This window comes from Apus apus, chromosome 16 (assembly GCF_020740795.1).
Source record: "Apus apus isolate bApuApu2 chromosome 16, bApuApu2.pri.cur, whole genome shotgun sequence".
NCBI classification, from domain to species: Eukaryota; Metazoa; Chordata; class Aves; order Apodiformes; family Apodidae; genus Apus; species Apus apus.
The window spans coordinates 14625845-14643151 of NC_067297.1; the positions used below are offsets into that span (position 1 = coordinate 14625845).

A 17307-nucleotide genomic window follows, 5' to 3' on the forward strand; every position below is an offset into this window, starting at 1 on the left:
ATCTGCCTTCCAAAAACCTCAGGCCTGCCTCATCACCAGGCATCTGATGATCTGGACTCTTGGCTGACTCTGGCTGCCATCCGCAGGTCTCCCCTGCTCACTTCACTGGGTGCTGAGGGATGGGGTCCTGCTGGTGTGGCCCCTGCCCTGCAGGCTCTGCTGCAGCTCCTGGATCCCCACCATTTGGGAGCAGCTGGTCCTCATTGTGTGACAACATACCCACAGCCAATGGGACCAAATGCAAGATGAAGGCAGGGTTCCACACCAAGAGAAGAGAGGACATATGCAAAGACATCACATGATGATAACTGGATGAAACCCTGAGCAAAACGAGATGAAACAGTATCTTGGTGACAGCCATGTTTTTTACTGCTGCTGAGGCTCCATGTGAACTGTAGCCAACTTCTGCTTGGTTTCTCTGGCTGGATCCATACAGACTTTACTCTTTCTGCAACATTGAGCTTGCCCTGGAAATCTCCAACTGGACCGGACTGGCCATGAACCTTGAGCATGCTGACTGCTCTCTGCGATCATAAGGGGAGCTGGGAGGTAAGAATGGCCCTGGCAGAAGTGAATTCACATCTCAAGTTACAATGCTCCTTACCCCCCAATTTGCCCTTTACAAATGCTCACCGTGCTGCACTGCAAAACCAGAAGCTGCATAAGACACGAGCAACTAGGACTATCTTGGGGGCTACATCAGTGGCATCCACACTTAGACAACTATTACCCAGTATAGAGATCTCTGCAGCATCCCTTCAGTGCATCCTTCTCCTCCAAAGTCCACTTCAGAAGTTCCTTACACTAACTGCCAAACCTCCACAATGTTGCTTTGCTAAGCAGAACTGCCAAAGAATCATAATATTCTCTGCTTAAAAGCCAGATTACCTGATGACAGCAATCAGAAGGCACTCATTCCAGACCAAGGGCTTCCCTTCAGTCACCCACTTGTTGCCAGACAGAAACTGGATGGCTTCAAACAGTCCCTGCATCTCCAGGGCCTCATTTTCTAATCTGGAACCTTAACAGCGTGTGCAATTCCTGTGCGTGAGGGAACTTGCACTGGCCCCAAGCCACACAAACTCCCTTGAGAATCTCCAACATTCAAACACAAGATGTGAACACGCATTCAGGCCTCACAGGAGGAATACAGGGCCTGCCTTGGCAGTGAGGAAGACAAGCTCTTACTCTCAGCTCCAAGCAGGCCCTACTCCTCTTTGTCCCCTGCAGTGCAGAAACCAAAGCAAACAAGACACCATACCTTCAATCACTGCTTGTGGGCCACATGTCACCATCCTCTGGAGCACCATAGCAGCAACAATGCACCCAGCACTGACCTACAGCTACAAGAGCTCACTCCAGTACTGGCTGGCAGAAAAGCCACTACAAAGCACTGAGCTGGAGTTTAGAACTGCAAGATCAGAGCTTGTGCTCTTGCAAACCATTCAGTGCTGTTGCTTAACCAGTTCCCTGTTAGAGCTCTAGACCACTACACAGGAATGCTGTCTGCTCCCATTTTATTTCTTAATCTGCACTCTTCTATGCAGATTTTCATCTGCTTCCTTCCTGAAGCTTCAGGGCTTTTGCAAGGATGTCTCCTTGTTGTCCCAAGCTCGGTGTGCTGCTCACTGTCAGCCACACCACTCTGCACAGCTCACAAGCTCCAATGATGGCTCACAACCCTGCAGGCCTGAACGCGTTTCCTTTCCAGCTGAGAAAGGCCTGGGGTGTCCTGTGCTGGAGCACAGATCTAGCCCCCAGCTCTGGGTTGGATCATGCAGCTCCCCTCCACTGGGGGAGTGGGAACACTGGAAAAATTCTGTCTTCAATTTTCATTTTGAATGCTTGCCCTAATCAGCACAGTAACGTAAAAGACTGAGATCTGATCAAGTTTTAAGAGGCAGAAAATGAGCAGAGACTGTGCTGCTAGCACACAGGTCTGTAACTCTGGAGATGCAGCATATGCCCAGTTAAATAGTACAACAGTTAAGATCGATAGAAACCAGTATTTCCATAGTAACTGGGTAGCAGAGAGATCCAAGATCCAAACTGACAGCCAGCAGGGGTGAGGAGAGCTCCCCTGCAATTGTTCAGACAGTCAAACAGCACTTGGTCCGGAGAAGAGCCAATTCAAAATGGCTGCCCTTAGGACAGTGACTGGTTAACAATTGCTGACAAGTCCTTGCTGACTGTCATCTTCAGCTTTCAAATTCACCTAGAAACACAATGAAGATGCTACTCCCTACATCTCCCAAACCAAGCTACTGAGTTCTTCAGTGAAATACATAGTCCTATCTAAGGTCCCTGTCCATGCCTGGGGTCCTCCCTCCAACAAGAGGCATAGGATGCTTTCAGACCTTGTCCTGCCCCTTCTGACTCAAAATTTCTATTTCTAAAAATAGAAGAAATTGCACCTCATGTCCTTCCACAACCTGGCAGGGCTGCTTTGTCCTTCGTATCCAACATTTGAGTCTGTAGAACAAAACCAAACCCCAACAGGCCATTATGTGTGGAAAACCACCACACCAGGTACTCAAAACTCCCAGGCTGGATGCACACATAACACTACATGGTAATGGATTCTCAGTCCCATCAGGAGCAAGAAGCAGAGCTCTCCTGAGAGGCAGAGAGAAGCCTGTGGCCACAACGCCTCGTTCTGCTTGCTGATCCCCACAGTGCAGTGCTGGATTCTCACCTGTTCAAGATGTTGTTCCTGCTCACCATCCTCAGGAAGCCAGTTGGGTCAGTCATTGAGTTCAGCTTATTACTCATCTCCTCAAATTGCTGGTCCATGATATCACCAGCCTCACTCTCAGTCTCACTACTGGCACAGGCCCTGCAGGGAACAGCAAGGTGAAGGAGAGACTGATGAAGGACAGAGCAACAACTTTGTGACAAACGCTCATCCAGTTTGAGGGAAAAGGCTTTTCAAACACAACCTCAACCACATGCTAAAGTAAAACTTTCCCTGGATTGCATCACCTCCTCCTGATAGACTTTTTTCAAATTGCTTTGTATCATGCATCATCACGTACAGGTAACAGGTGTTGTGATTACAAAAATGTTTATAGACAGCAGAAGAATAACCAGGAAGGAAAATAATATAGTTATGCAGCTAACAAAAATGCTCAGGAGAGAAATTAAACCTCAGTCTCTGTGCCTTTATCTCCTAGCTGCAAAACCACTGAGATCACTCCAACTTTGCTTCCCTCCTTGGACACTGACTGCCATCACCTCCTTTTCTTGGCCAACATAATCTCTGGAACACCAGGTTTGCTCTTCACTGCCTGTGCAGAGAACGACCTGCAGGGTGGTGGCTTCTAACATGGGCTGCTAATGGTGGGGCTGGGACAGTGCTGCTGGTGCTTCCACCACTGGAGCTGGGCAAGGAAAAGGAGAACATTTGTCCACAGCCCTGGGGACTCACAAGTGTTTTACTCACAAATCTTGGTGCTGCAGAAAAACACAAAACTGCTCAAAAAACCCGACTAAAACGTGGTATAACCTACAAGAGCCAAGACATCCACTCACATGAGTTTTGGGGGCTGGTTAACAAAGCAGCCAACATGTACTTTTAGGTCCCCTTTGCACTAGTAGCAATCCAGACCTACAAACTGCTGGTGCGTTGCTAACACACCCAGAGTAAAGCAACTGATGACTGTGTAGGAAGCTTTACTGAAAACAGCCAGTTGCACTGCTGTCACATCCTTTAGCACATCTTGTGCTTGTTCACAAAGCACATGCAAAGACAGGGACGTCCCCAACTGTGCCTTTCAGACAGAAGCATTCAGAGAAAAACTACTTCCAAATATCAGCATAGAAAACACATTCATACTCATTCAATCAATAAATCCAACCAAATACCACAAGAGATCATAAGACTGAGTATAAATTAGCAAAAAAGCCCGCCTTGTGATAAATGTGTAGAATAAAAAAAATGAAGGAACAGTTGTGGGACATATTTGAGTAACGTATTGGACTGAGGTTCCTCCCTCTTTGCTGAAATTCTTCTGATGGATTAATTCACTGTAAATTATTTACTCAGCTATAGCCAAAAGGGAACATATTTCAAGGGCAGGGGTGGAATTCCTACAGTATTTGCAGTTTTTCATAAGTAAACCTTTCAAAGGGAATTGATTACATTGGAAGCTGTAAGTAGGATGGAATCTGCCCATGTACAGTCAGACATAGCATCTGCCTCTTCATCCAATCTACAGAATCATTACCCAGCCAGTGGGTTCAAACCTTATTTGCATGTGCACATGGAGTGACTTGGCAGAAAACCAGCCATGGAGACAAAAATAAAGCTTTTTGTTTGTTGATGCAATGAAAATTTGCCCCTACTCTGACTCACAGTTCTTAAGACTTCTGGACAATTAGCTCACCCCAGACTGTTATAAACAGCTTTCCAGTGGGAGAGGGGTAACCAGGACATTGGACCTTTCCTCCTCAACTTACCGGGTATAGTAGGAATCCACCCCCAGAGCCTCCCGCACGCTCGAGATGTGCTGCTCCAGCGCGGAATTTGTTGCTGTTTGCAGGGTCATGCTGTTGGCTTCATGGAATTCCCCGGCATTTTCTGCCAGGCTGTCACCCAGGTAACACTCGTGAAATTTCAGAATTCCTGCAAGGTATCAGAATCACGAGGTTATTTCTGCAGGGCAGGAAGAGTGCTGACAGCAACTGCCTGGGAAGCTGGAACAGCTCTTGGCATTTGGCATTTCCAGTACAACTGGGCCAAGCATTCTGTGCCACGTCTCACAGGGCTTTCCCAGCACTGAACTACAGCCTTGCTTTTACAGTCTGGTTTTGTACCTTGCAGACGATGGTTCAGAGGCATGAAGGCAGAGCTGTGCTTTTATGTGATGCTCAGAATGCATCTGCTACTGCAGCAATCTCATATAAATTATAAAACAGATCTTCCATACAAGCACCTACCAGAGAAATTCCCATTTCAACAGATGCACATGAAAAATAGCTACTAATAGTCTCTGATCACATAAATTGAACACACAAGGCTCAAATACCGAACAAAAGTGTTATTACTACAGCAGAATCTCCTTGCATCACACAAAGATTTTGCATTTCTTTCATATTAATGACAATACATTATATGCAAAGAAAGAAAAAAATGGATTAATACGTAGTAAAATACTAAAAGATAGCATTTTGCAACGGATAAACCAAATAAAGGACACTTGCTGTTTTGTTAGGACTTCAACTTATTACTGCAAATAAAACCTCCTCCATACAGACTGGTATGTCCTTCTTGCTTCTACAACCTGAGATCAACATTAAATGGCTGCTCTGGATGCCCTGTTTGCCTTGACAGCATAAATTATTAAACCAGTTAAGCAGAGTGGAGGAATAAAGAAGAAAGCCACTCCTTCTGCAACAAAAGCAGCAAACACAGAATCAGGATGGAGGCTCTAAGGGTACCATCCAGGAGGAATGATGAGGATCCTGGGCTGTCACTGAGGCTGCCCTCTCCATCAGCACTAATGAAACTAGAAGCGGTCAGAGTAGCTGGGCTGGAGTCACATCTGAAGAGCTCCCCAGCAAAGCTGCTCACGGGGAAGCACCACAGTCCCTCTCCTTCCCAACACCTGGCAGTGCCTTCAAGGAGGCAGCCACAAACCCACCTACTTCAAGAGTGCAACTGCTTTTCTAAAAGGCCCAGTCAGGGCAAGGAGACTGCTCACAAAGCCTAGTGGCAAACCCTACACTTCTAATCCATATAACTTCAGTAAATTCATCTTGATAGTAACACTATAGAAGTACTGGCACTTTACTGTGCAAACTACAGGTCTAAAGAGCGCATTAGTGACTGGATGTGCTGCAGGCCAACACCATCTTACACTGACACAAGCAACATCGCAAAACACCCCCTAAAAATTGTATCTCCCAATCACTGTTATCCCATCTGAAGTCAGGCACATGCAAATGTTTTTTTCCCTTCCCAAAGCATTTTTGCTGCAATCTAAATAGTGCTTTTTTATGTCTTTAGCTTTGTCACAGTAAAGGGCTGCGATTATTAAATTATATCCAGAAAGAAGTCATGAAAATTTAGTCATCGCTTTATTAGATAATGAGCAACAGCTGTCTGCAAAAAGCAATCCTCTTCAAATTAATCCTCCTTGCTCCTCTGTGGTAAGTGTTTCCACATTCACATGACGAGAATTCAGAGGATCAAGCAGTTCAATGGCATTATCAGGAAGTGGGGACACCCTTCTGTTTTCTGCAATCCACTTCGGTGAATGAATGTCAAAAGCTTTTGGAAGAATAAAGCACAGAAATGTAATTAAAGTGGGGATTCTTAGGCATAGAAGATTCTCACACAGCCAACATGCTTGGAATCTCATTACTGCTCTGCCCTTTGGGAAATACATACAGATTGGAGGCTGAAAAATGGAAATATTAAGCACGTGAAACATTTCCATTTCCAGGTGAACATCAAAGCCCTGAATAAGCATTTCTATGTCATTATTGCTGTGGTTATGGCACAATTTTTAGTCTATTCACCTCTAAGATACTAGATGGAAAGGATTTGCTTGTACATTAACTCTGATCCCAGATTCATTCCCAGCTACAAATGGTGCAATTCTCCCTTTGTAAGGCTTGTTCATAGGCTCTCACCTCCAAAAAGGACCTCACCTGCCCCAGGAGCCAGCAGCCAGCTGTACAGATAACCTGCAGCCAGAGAATAGTAGAGAACAAGTCCCCTCTGACTGTTCACTGTCTCCAGGACCTGGTCAACGGTCACTGGAGAATAGGGATCAGAGTCCTGCTGCCCAGTCTGGCGTTCCACAAGCAGGTCAGCAAATGCCCTTGTTCGTCCTCTCTCTGCTACTGCCAAAGCTTCGTCATGGTGACCTGAAAAGACAAAGCCATCTCTCAGACCTAGCACCAATGTGGTCTGCAGGGAAATGTGCAGGGACAGCTGCTATCCCAGCTGGAACTAAAACCTGAAAAGGGTAGTCTCTGTGTGGGAATGCTGTCCCACAGATCATCTTGGTTGCAGGAAACAGCGTGATATATGGGGAAACGAGCCACAAAAAGACAAACAAATGGAGAAAGCAAGAAAGAAGATCCAAAGGTGACTGAATCCTAAAGCAGGACCTTATTTCTGTTCTGGCAAAGAAACACTGCACAGCTTGGAGGAATGAGGGATGTACCGGGAACTGCCCCCCTACAACTTCAGTTCAACTCTTGGCAAGAGCTTGGAGTTCAGACTCAGAATATGATGACATCTCTTACCGAGACTGACAAGCACTCGCTGCAGGGCCTGGTAGGAGGATGTCTGCAGGTCGAAGAGTGACAGCTTGTAGTCTGTGCTCAGCTGCACCTCGTGTCGGATGGTTTCAAACAGTGCGGAGGCCCGGTACAGCTGGGAGGGAAAATAACCAGGGTGACTTCCTTACAGCACAAAGCACTGACTGGGAGAGCAGGAGAATCCAGATCTGACATACCCTCAGACAGGGGTGGTCTGCCCCAGGCAGCCCCTCAGGACTGCAGAGGGAGGCGACTTCAGATGGAGTAGGAAGGCACACGGGCCTGAGCCAGCTCAGTGCACTGCACACCCCCCCCCCCGGGACACACCAGACATCTCCTCCCCTGAGAACAGGAATGATCCAAAGGGCTCAGAGGACACAAGCCTGCCAGCATGAGGCAGACCATGGTGTACCTGGTGCTGAGACTCTTCCAAGTTCCCACTTGCCCAGAGGGAGAGGCCGAGGCCATGGCGGATTTTGGCTTCATCTTCTCTGCGTCCCAGCTGCTCTGCCAGCCTCAGTCCTAAAAAGGAGTGAGAGAGGGTCAAAATGGATAAGGGGCTTTGGCAGCCAGTGGAGCACCTCTGTGAGCTGTCAGCTCAGCTGGGCCCTAGGCTCCCAGGTTCTTGTGACAGGTAGAGACAGCCACAGAGGGGCCAGGTGCTGGGACCCATGGGACCCAACCATGGGACACCCAAGCCAGACAGTGCCAGGAATCCTGCCAAGGTCAGCTTCAGGAAAACCAGACAAACTGATGTAGTTAATCCTTTAACTTCCAGCTTCGTACACTCCAGCTACACTGCTCATCTCCTCCATCAGAGCCACCACCTTGAACAGATGCTGCTTGCAAGCTGGAGTCCCTTGCAGCAACACAGCTCACAAGTCAGCACTGGCCCTGGTGCTCAGCAGCAGCAGATGGCTTCACCTCCCTAACAAACAACACGTTTTCACTCCCAGCTTAGAGGACACTCACCCACCTGGTCTCACTCCCACTTATATGCAGTAGGAAAAGCCAGGTGGCTATCAGCAAGGCAGACATCAGTCTGAGACCTGCTCTCAGGATCAGAGATCTGTTGGACCTGATGTGATTTTCCCAGAGTCAGTTCTTGGTATGCAATTCTATTTATTGGCAAGGTTTACACCTTGTAGGGTCAGATGTAAATGAGCTTTATAAAGAGACTCTGCCAGTCTGGATTCAAGCTCAGAGCCAGGAAGGCACAGACTATGCTTTGCAATGCTGTGTCTGCAGGATGCGAGGAAAGCTCTGACTGACATGGTGTGCTGACCAGCCCTCTTAGACAGTAGCTATGGATGTCTTCAAGAGCTTTTGCACCGAAATCCACCAACAAAACCATCCTTCTAGTGCCAGGCTCACAGTACCTCATGTCTCTCAGTATCTTCAGGCCTCTTCCCTACCTCCCCACACCTACTACTACGTGCTGTGCTGCATTATTCAGCCTCTTACCTTCCTGAAGGTACATCACAGCCTGAGAGTAGTTCTGCAGGGCGTGGTGAGTCCTCCCCAGACTGCTGTAGGACACAGTTTTGGCTACAAGGTCATTCATTTGTGCTGCAATGCTGAGGTGCTGCTCCTGATAAACCACTGCCCTCTCGTAGGTGCCCAAGGACTCGTAGGTCAGCCCCAGGTTCCCATAGGCACGGCCCTGGCAGGTGGGGTTGTTGGTCTCCTCTGCAATCTGCAGGTCCAGCTGGTGGTACTGCAGGGCTGTGTCATACTCCCCCATCTGCTGGTAGACCCCACCGAGGCCACAGGCAGCGTCGCTCTCCAGGGCTCGGTCCTTCATCTCCCGAGCGATGTTCAGCTGGCGCTCCAGGCAGGAGATGGCTTGTTCGTAGTTCCCCAGCTGGCTGTGCAGGCTCCCCAGCTCCCCGTAGGCCTGGGCTTTGTTAAATGCCTCCCCCAGCTCATGTGCCACCACAAGCCTCTTCTCAAAGCAGACCAGAGCCTGCTGCAAACTTCCCATGGCCCTGCAGGGGAAGAAAACAACAGCATTTATTTTGTCAGTACTTTCTCAACAGAATGTTTTGTCATCTCGTCTAGAGGCCAGCTCAAACCTTTCAGGCAGAGCCAAGTGCTCCCCCCAGGAGACATCCCTGGCACCTCTAAATCAATCTCCTTCTTCTGCAACTGTGTAAACGTCTCTTCGTCTCAGGGCAGAGCACCACCAGCTTTGTTCCTGAGCTGGTAGCACAACCCTCAGCACCCAGAGGGCTGTTACTCACTCCCGTGCCACACAACAGCCACACAAACACCCCCATCAGTAGCTCAACACACCCACGTGGACTGGTGCTTCCCTCTGTCACCAGAACACACACGCAGTGCTCCTCACCTGTGCCCATTGCCCAAGCCCCGGTAGGCCTTGGCCTGATCTTGCATACGGTTCAAGCTTTGAGCCACAGACAGGTACTGTTCGTAATACTTTATAGCTTCCTCAAAATCTCCCAGAGCCTCGTAACAGTCTCCCAGGTTCCCATACGCTCGGCCCCGATCTAACACAGACTCGTTTCCACTGAGCTGCTGCAGCATGGCCAGTTGCTGTTCAAAGTAGCCGATAGCTTCCTCCATGACATTCATGTTCATCTTGGTAATGCCCATGTTACCATACACTTGGGCTTCTATGCTGGGGTCCTTCAACTTCTGCCCAAGCTCCAGCTGTTCCTCGTAACACTTGAAGGCCATGGTGTACTTCCCCAGCGACATATACACTGCAGCAAGGTGACCATGTGCTCTGCATTCACCCGGCATGTCTCCCAGCTCCTGGTACACCTCCAGCTCCTGCGTGTGGTAACCTAGAGCCTTGTCACACTTCTGTATCATTCTGTATGCAGAGCCCAAAGCTGCATAAGCACTGGCTTCCAGTCTCCTGTCCTTAACATGATGGGCTAAGCTCAACTGCTGCTCATAAAATTTTATTGCACCACTTATGTCTTTTTTACAGACAAAAATATCCCCTAAGTTCCCCAGAGCTCGGAATTTGGCCTGGGAATTGTTCAGAGACTGGGCCAGGGACAACAGGTACTTCTGACACTCCTCTGCTTTGCTAAAGTCCATCAAGGCTTTGAAGGCAAGGCCAAGGTTGCAATAGGCTTTAGCTTGGCTCAGCTTGTCATGAAGATCCTTTGCCAAGGCAAGATCCTGCTCGTAGTACTTAACAGCTTCCTCGTAGTTCCCAAGGCAGTAATGGGCATAGCCAAGGTTGTGGCAAACCTTCCCTTCACCTTCCATGTCCTGCAGCTCTGGGGACAGGCGCAGATACTGCTCGTAGTAAGGGGCTGCCTGCACATACTCTCCTCGCGAGCAGTGGAAGTTGCCCAGGTTGCTGAGGGCCCGAGCTTCGCTCTGGATGTCTCGCAGCTCCCTGGCAATGTTGAGATGATTTTGGTAGTGCTGCAGAGCACGGTCATGGGCACCCAGTGCTTGATAAGCAACTGCCAAATTCCCATGTGTAGATGCCTGGGAGGCACGGTCATTCACTTCCATCGAGATCTGCAGCTCCTGCCGGTGGTACTTGACAGCCTGGTCGTACATGCCGAGAGCGTTGTAAGCGTTGCCCATGTTGCCGTAGGCCCGGCCCTGGGCCGCGTAGTCGCTCAGCTCCTGAGCTATGGACAGGTGTGTCTTGTGCAGACGCAGAGCAGCGTCGTAGTCACCTTTCATCTGGTGAATGATCCCTGAAAAGTAACAGAAATGGACTCAACACACTCCTTCACACTAACCCTCCTGCAACACCTCACCACGCCAGCGCTTCCCTGCAGCCAGGCCCCCACGTAGGGCTGAACACCCAAGTTCCATTACCTCAGCATGAAGCATTCTGGCTGGATTACCTGTAGTTCTATTTAAAAATCTGCTCCCTTTCCTACTAACACGAGGCTTCCGGATAAGGCAGTTTAGAAAACATGGGCAGAAGAAACCAGGATCAAAACAGCAAATCCTTGGCTGCTGCTGCCCATTTCTCTCCTGCCCCTGCCCTGCAATCGTAATCAAAGCTAGATGTCAAGGCAGGAGGGGGGAACTGACTCCCCGGTGTCTCAGTCCAGCTCCTGGCCAAATCCTTCTTCAGCTCCAATGAGCCTCCAGCTCTAGGTGATCAGCTTTAGCTATTGCACCTCTGGCTGATGCCTCCACGAGACAAGACATGCCATCGCTCTCCACCAGCCCCAGCCCCACCTCCTCTGAGGAATCTGGTGTGGGTAAGCACTCAGCTTGAAGTGACTGAAGAAGGGAGAGAGGATGGAAAACAGGTTAAAAGCAAATTTGAGTTCATCTGACTGCCTAGATAACTTCTTCTTTGATGAGATTCCTCTTACTCAAGAATCAGAAAGCAGAAAAGGACAAACGTTATAAAAAAAAAAAGTAGTGGTGACTTTGGCACAAAGGAGGTGAGTGCTACTCAAGATGTACTGATGAAATTCAGCCAAGAAGAACTGCTGACACAGAGAAGGATGAGATCATTATGGAGGAAGGATTGGACAACCTTGTGTACCAGAGCAACAAGAACAGAGTGATGAAACTCAGCAGTTTGAGCAGATGACACTATGTAAAGACGTGCACTTCAAAACTGCAAGGGCAGGGAGTCACCATCTGGAAATGAGAAGAGAAGGAGCTTGGTTTGAAATCCATACTTCAGCTTATAATTTATCTTGTGCCCCAAAAAATCATTCTAAATAGCTCTCATACCAGTATATCTACTGGTAACTACCACACAAGAATCACCAGCTTCAAGATGTCAATCTGACTCCTGTCACAAAGTCCCTCTCCTTATTTTTCCATCTCAGCTCTCCTACCCTCCTTGGAGCAGCATCTTTGGCAGCACTGGAGATTATTTCGGCAAATATTCAACTGACTTGACAAAGACAAAAATCTTTAGTATCCAAGGTGATTTAGAAGGTCCTTGCGAACAGACAGGATGCAACAGCTCAGCCCTTAAGCACCCTGAAGAGATTCTACTTCACTGTGTGGAAGAAGAAAAGTCAGTGCACACTGACAACTCAGGATCTGTGTCTGCAGCAGGAGTGGTGGATGAAAGATAAGAATGCTAGGGAGAAGTCCTGTGCTCACTGTAATTATCTGTGGAGGTGGTGGAGGCACTGTCCCTGGAGGTGTTAAAAAAAATGGGTGGATGTGGTGTTTTGGGAAATGATTTAGTGTTAAGGGGTTGTAGGGTGGATGGTTGGACTTGATGAAGGTCTTTTCCAACCTTGATGATTCTATGATCCTACCTCTCTTCCTCAACACAGAGGAACTCACAATGGAGGAAGGGTGTTGGGGATGCTGACTCAGCCCAGACTCCCACTGTGACTTCATACCACACTTGAGGATAGATAAGGAGTATCTGGGGCTCCAGAGAAAAGAAATTTCTGCCCCAGGACACCAACCTCTCCTGTTCTGCATGTAGAAGTGAAGTGGGAGAGGAAGATGGCAAGTCAGACACACAGCACAGCTTTGAACGGCAAAGAGCAGCCAGGGAAGCAATATTCATAGCAAAGGTTAGAGCCCAGGTTACTGAAACAGCCAGTGCTGCCCTCCTCTGGAAAGGCTATGGATGGAGTTGAGTAACAGAACACTGGAAGAGGCAGCCCAGAGAGGTTGTGGAGTCTCCTTCTCTGGAGACATTCCAAACCTATCTGGACATGTTCCTGTGTGAACTACTGTAGGTGACCCTGCTCTAGCAGGGGGTTGGATTAGATGATCTTCAGAGGTCCCTTCAAACCCCTGCAACTCTCTGGCTCTGAGTTTCACCCTGGACTCTACGTCCACTGAAAAGGATGCTCTCTGTCACAAGTCCTGCTCAAGCAAACTCCTGGAATTTCACCTAAAAATTTAAGGTTGCTCTCGGGAAAAGAGGAACCTGGTAAGAGACCCCACACAGCACCTCCTGGTATGTTTCCATCATTTGCCAGGGGTAATTACAAAGGATGGCCCAGGAAGGAAAGGTTCTGACTCAGACTCCAAAATCAGCACCTACCAAATATATTCTCTCTTTGTTCATTCCTCAACGGACAAAAATGAGGTTCGTAGATGGATGGGAGATGAAGCCTTCACAGTTCTAAATGTTTTAGTCAGCCTCATTACTGCCAAGAAAGGAGAAAAACAGTGAGCAAATGTTCACCAGGAGATACCCAGGACAAAACCAAGTAGCATAACAGAGAACAAAGCTGTGCTCTCCTCACTCTGCTATCACATTAGTTTGTTTGAGCTGTCACCCATCTGCTCATAGATGAGGGAAAGTGGTCCTGGACCCCTTGGGCTAGTCCTCCAACAACTGGGGAAGAGATGGCCAAATGTCATCACCATTTTTGACACTAATTGCAAAAATGCTTCAAGAGAAAATACTTGGCACCAGAACATGAAGATAGGCATAGAAGTTCTCTTGTAACTACAAAGAAATGATAAGAACCAAGGGAGAGACCTTAAACTGTTTTATCAATAATCCAAAGTGTCCTCTCCATTGCAATGGCAACCCTTAAGAGCTGCTGAGGCTGCCGCTCAACATGCAGCCTTAGCATTTGGAAACACCATCTGGTTTGCAAGACTACCCGAGACTTCTGGTTAAACTCCACATCTCCTTGTTGTGAAGGGCCTGATAACTTGTGACTTGCCTTCAGTCCATTACCTGCTGCTTACCGAGCCACAGAGCGCCTTATGTCTCCCTGCAGGGCCTTACAGCAGCTGGGCTGTGTTACAGCCTGTGGCTGTCTTGCTCAGCAGCAGATAGCACACTTAAGAGAGCTTTCCATCTAAATCACTGAAATGCAAACAGAACATTTCTGTTGCTTCAGCAAAGAGGCCAACTCAAACATTCTGGCTTGGAAACATGCATTTAGATATATTTTTTTGCCCGTCAGCATGGTTATTTTGATGAGGTTTTGTTTTGCATGTGGATTAGATGAAAGACACAATTAAGGCTTGACTTTTTAATTGGTACTGGATGCATTTTAAACAACAGCAATTAGACTTTCTCAACAAGAACTGCATGTTCTTTCTCCAGTATAACTTAACTCTGACAGAGAAGACACAAAAATATAGCCAAGTAACAGCTGAAATGTGAGATCCTGCACTCAGAAGCCAGGGAAACTATTCTAATACAAAGTTTAGAGCAGCTGAGTCAGCATACCAACCCAAAGTTATATTTAGGCTTAAATTCAACACAAGAAAAGCATTCTCTGCTGTACCAACACTTTTTTTCCCCATCCAAAAATTTCTGGAATTACATGCTGAAAGGATCATTAAATCCAAACCTGCTGTAAGATTAATAGTGATATTAAGATGAATTTTCTAGTCCCAGCATGACTGATTTTGAGCCAGCAAAACAGTGAGAGAATTTAAAATGCAGAGTGAGAACCATGAAGGTAGAGAAACAAGAGCAAGCTGTTTTCTTTTGCAGCAGTGCTTGTTTCATCCTGGGATGATGCAAAGCAACTACTGTGAGCACCAGCACTTGCAGCAAATTGCTGAGCCCATTTCTCAACATCTCTGTGCAAGTTTTTATGCTGCTGAGCAGCACAAAGGCACACTATGTTGAACATACAGGCAGCTGAAAGAAATGCTACAGGACTCGAATCAAGCTTGCTCTGCTAGCAAAAGAGCTGTGCTCTGCCCAGAGGCAAAGGGCTCACAAAGGAGACAATATGGAAAAGCCAGGATGGTTCATCACCACACTAATATAAGGAAGAAAACCAAAACCAAGTGACAGCTTCCATTTCCCCAGACTGCATTTCCTCGGTTTTCTGGATTTGCTCAGAAAGAATTGGGGCAATTCTCCAGAATTCTTCAGATGAAAGACAAATGAAAGGGGTTCTGACCCCTAGAGGATGTCCACCTGCCTGTTACAGGTGCTCGTAGCTGAACACAGCCATGCCATCTCCCAGGTAACTATGCCAGCAGAACAGCCTGCATACCCTCTGGTCAGCTTTCACTGGAAACAAACCATACCAGGTTAAGCTTCACAGAAGAGGAACTTTCCCTCAGTCTTGACCATGAGCTGGAAAACCAGCGTGCTGCCCAGGCACAGCCAAGGAGAACGTCTCCATCTCCCCACCAAGGACCCGAAGTTACATCTCCTCCTGATCCCTGCTTGGACAATCCAAGGTCCATGCCTCCACGTGGTCCCCTCTGTCCCTGTCACAGACCAGTGGGTCCCTCATGTCTCTGCGTTTCCCCAAGCCCAGCCCCGCACTGGCAGCAGAGATGGAGGATGTACAGTCTGTGCTTTGCTAGATGCATCTACTGTTGTTCTTTGCAAAAGCCCTTAGACAAGTGTTGGAGGAAGCCAGATGCAAGGCTTCATCCTCCCAGCCCCCTGCCTGTGGGGTGCTCTGTCACACTACCAGAAATGCCATCAACGCTCTCTGCTCTCTAATGCTAAGCTTGCCACAGGCGCTTTTGCCTCTCAAGCCCATTTTGCCTCACACATTTGCCCTAATTTGTGTAAAGAATGAGAATCGCAAGACTAATTAGAAAGCTAGGACTGTTTTGTTTTCTCCAGTTCACCTTATCTTCTTCATTCAGCTCTTGAAGACTCAGCTGTTAAGAGAAATTAAGTAATTCATCAAGCCCTTTTCAATTACCTGCTGTTGATAACATCACAGTACAATTAGCATCTACAAATGAACCAAGTGCCAACTGCCAAGCAGAAACAGAAGCTAATTTACAGCGTGGGGCAGCCTGGAAGAGCTGAGATTCAGGGGCTGCCAGCAAAAACATATTTTGTTATAGCAGCAACTGCCCTGTTCTGCCACTCCCAGCCAGCTGAGAGCACATCCTTGGTGACAGCTGGAACATCAGCAGCAAAACACCATATCCCACAGCAGAGACAGAAACACATCTCTGCTCCTTTCCATGTCTGCTGCTGTGAAGAAGCAGCAGGAATTTAATTCAGTCCTTCCCAGCCTGCCAGCAGGTTGCCAGGGTTGCCAGTGTCTCCTCTTAGAAGAGCATGAGACTTCTACATTGTATTATTCTAATGTGTGCGTTCTGAAAAAACTCAGGATTTGACCCACGTGTCTCCCAGCTGACAAGTCAGCAAGAGGTTGACACATCCAGCTGACAAGCTCCCAAAGAAATGGTCAGGTAATGTAGCACATCACTTCCTGCCTTACTGCAAGACTTACATTTCTTTCTGACACTCGAATGGCTCTTCAATTGCACTTTACCATTTCACTGTCAAGAGCCTGTGCTTTCTGGTGCCTTCCCGAGCAGGTTATAATCAAACCTGGGACACACACTCTCAGTATACAATGTGTAAAGAGCCTGCTGAATTTATGAAGACAGTCTGGTGAAACTTCGGTAAGTAACAAAACAGCACACAGCAAACCTCCTGCATTCTAGCAGCAGCTCTGACAGTCACAGCATTCCCTGCCAAATTCTGCTCCACGCCAAGGCCTTACCTAGATTGGAGGAAGCTCTGCCTTCAGCAGCTCGATCCTGCAGGCTCTCAGCAATGTGCAGCTGTTCTTCATGGTACTGCTTAGCCCTCTCCAGGTCCTGCATACATCTAGCTGCATGGCCCAAGCCAGCATAAGCTCGCATCTCAATAGCCTTCTCAGCCAGCTCCTGGGCCAACTCCAACACGTAGTTGTGGTACGACATGGCTTTGTCAAAGTTCCTCCGGTAGTGGTAGGCGCTGCCGAGGTTGCTGTAGGCTCGAGCTTCCTCCCGCTTGTTTCCCAGCTCCTTGGCGATCTGAAGATGTTGCTCATGGCACTGCACGGCATTTTCAAAGTCCCCCATTGCAATGTACACTGCTCCCATGTTGCCCAGCTCCCGTGCCTCGGAGAGCTCATCCTTGGCCTGCTTGGCGAGCAGGACACACTGCTTGTGGCTGGCCAGGGCGTTGGGGTAGTCCCCGATGGCCGTGTACACGTGGCCCAGACTGCTCAGCGCTGAGGATGCTGCCTGCAGGGTAAGGGAGAAAAGTAAGAGCAAGTATCCACAGAAACAAGTTGGATGGCTTCAGTCCTAGAAATCAAAGCCACAAAAGGCCATTCTGGAGAGTGTGACTACCAGCTAGAAAAC

The 17307-nt window shown here is 48.1% G+C and overlaps 1 protein-coding gene across 4 annotated transcripts in view; it reads right to left on the reverse strand.

Annotated features, from left to right (window-relative positions):
* TTC28 (tetratricopeptide repeat domain 28) overlaps positions 1–17307 on the reverse strand; it is a 114568-nt gene that overhangs the window by 19488 nt on the left and 77773 nt on the right. For 3 of the 4 annotated variants that reach the window (XM_051633796.1, XM_051633795.1, XM_051633797.1), the window contains 8 exons: positions 16680–17187; positions 9623–10964; positions 8737–9260; positions 7685–7794; positions 7258–7387; positions 6655–6873; positions 4459–4624; positions 2696–2836 (listed from right to left, as the gene is read on the reverse strand). In XM_051633796.1, coding sequence (XP_051489756.1) covers positions 2696–2836; positions 4459–4624; positions 6655–6873; positions 7258–7387; positions 7685–7794; positions 8737–9260; positions 9623–10964; positions 16680–17187 — 3140 coding nt within the window. Of the gene's footprint in view, positions 1–2695; positions 2837–4458; positions 4625–6654; positions 6874–7257; positions 7388–7684; positions 7795–8736; positions 9261–9622; positions 10965–13258; positions 13357–16679; positions 17188–17307 lie in introns of those variants that run through there. The other variant, XM_051633798.1, reaches the window with a different exon arrangement.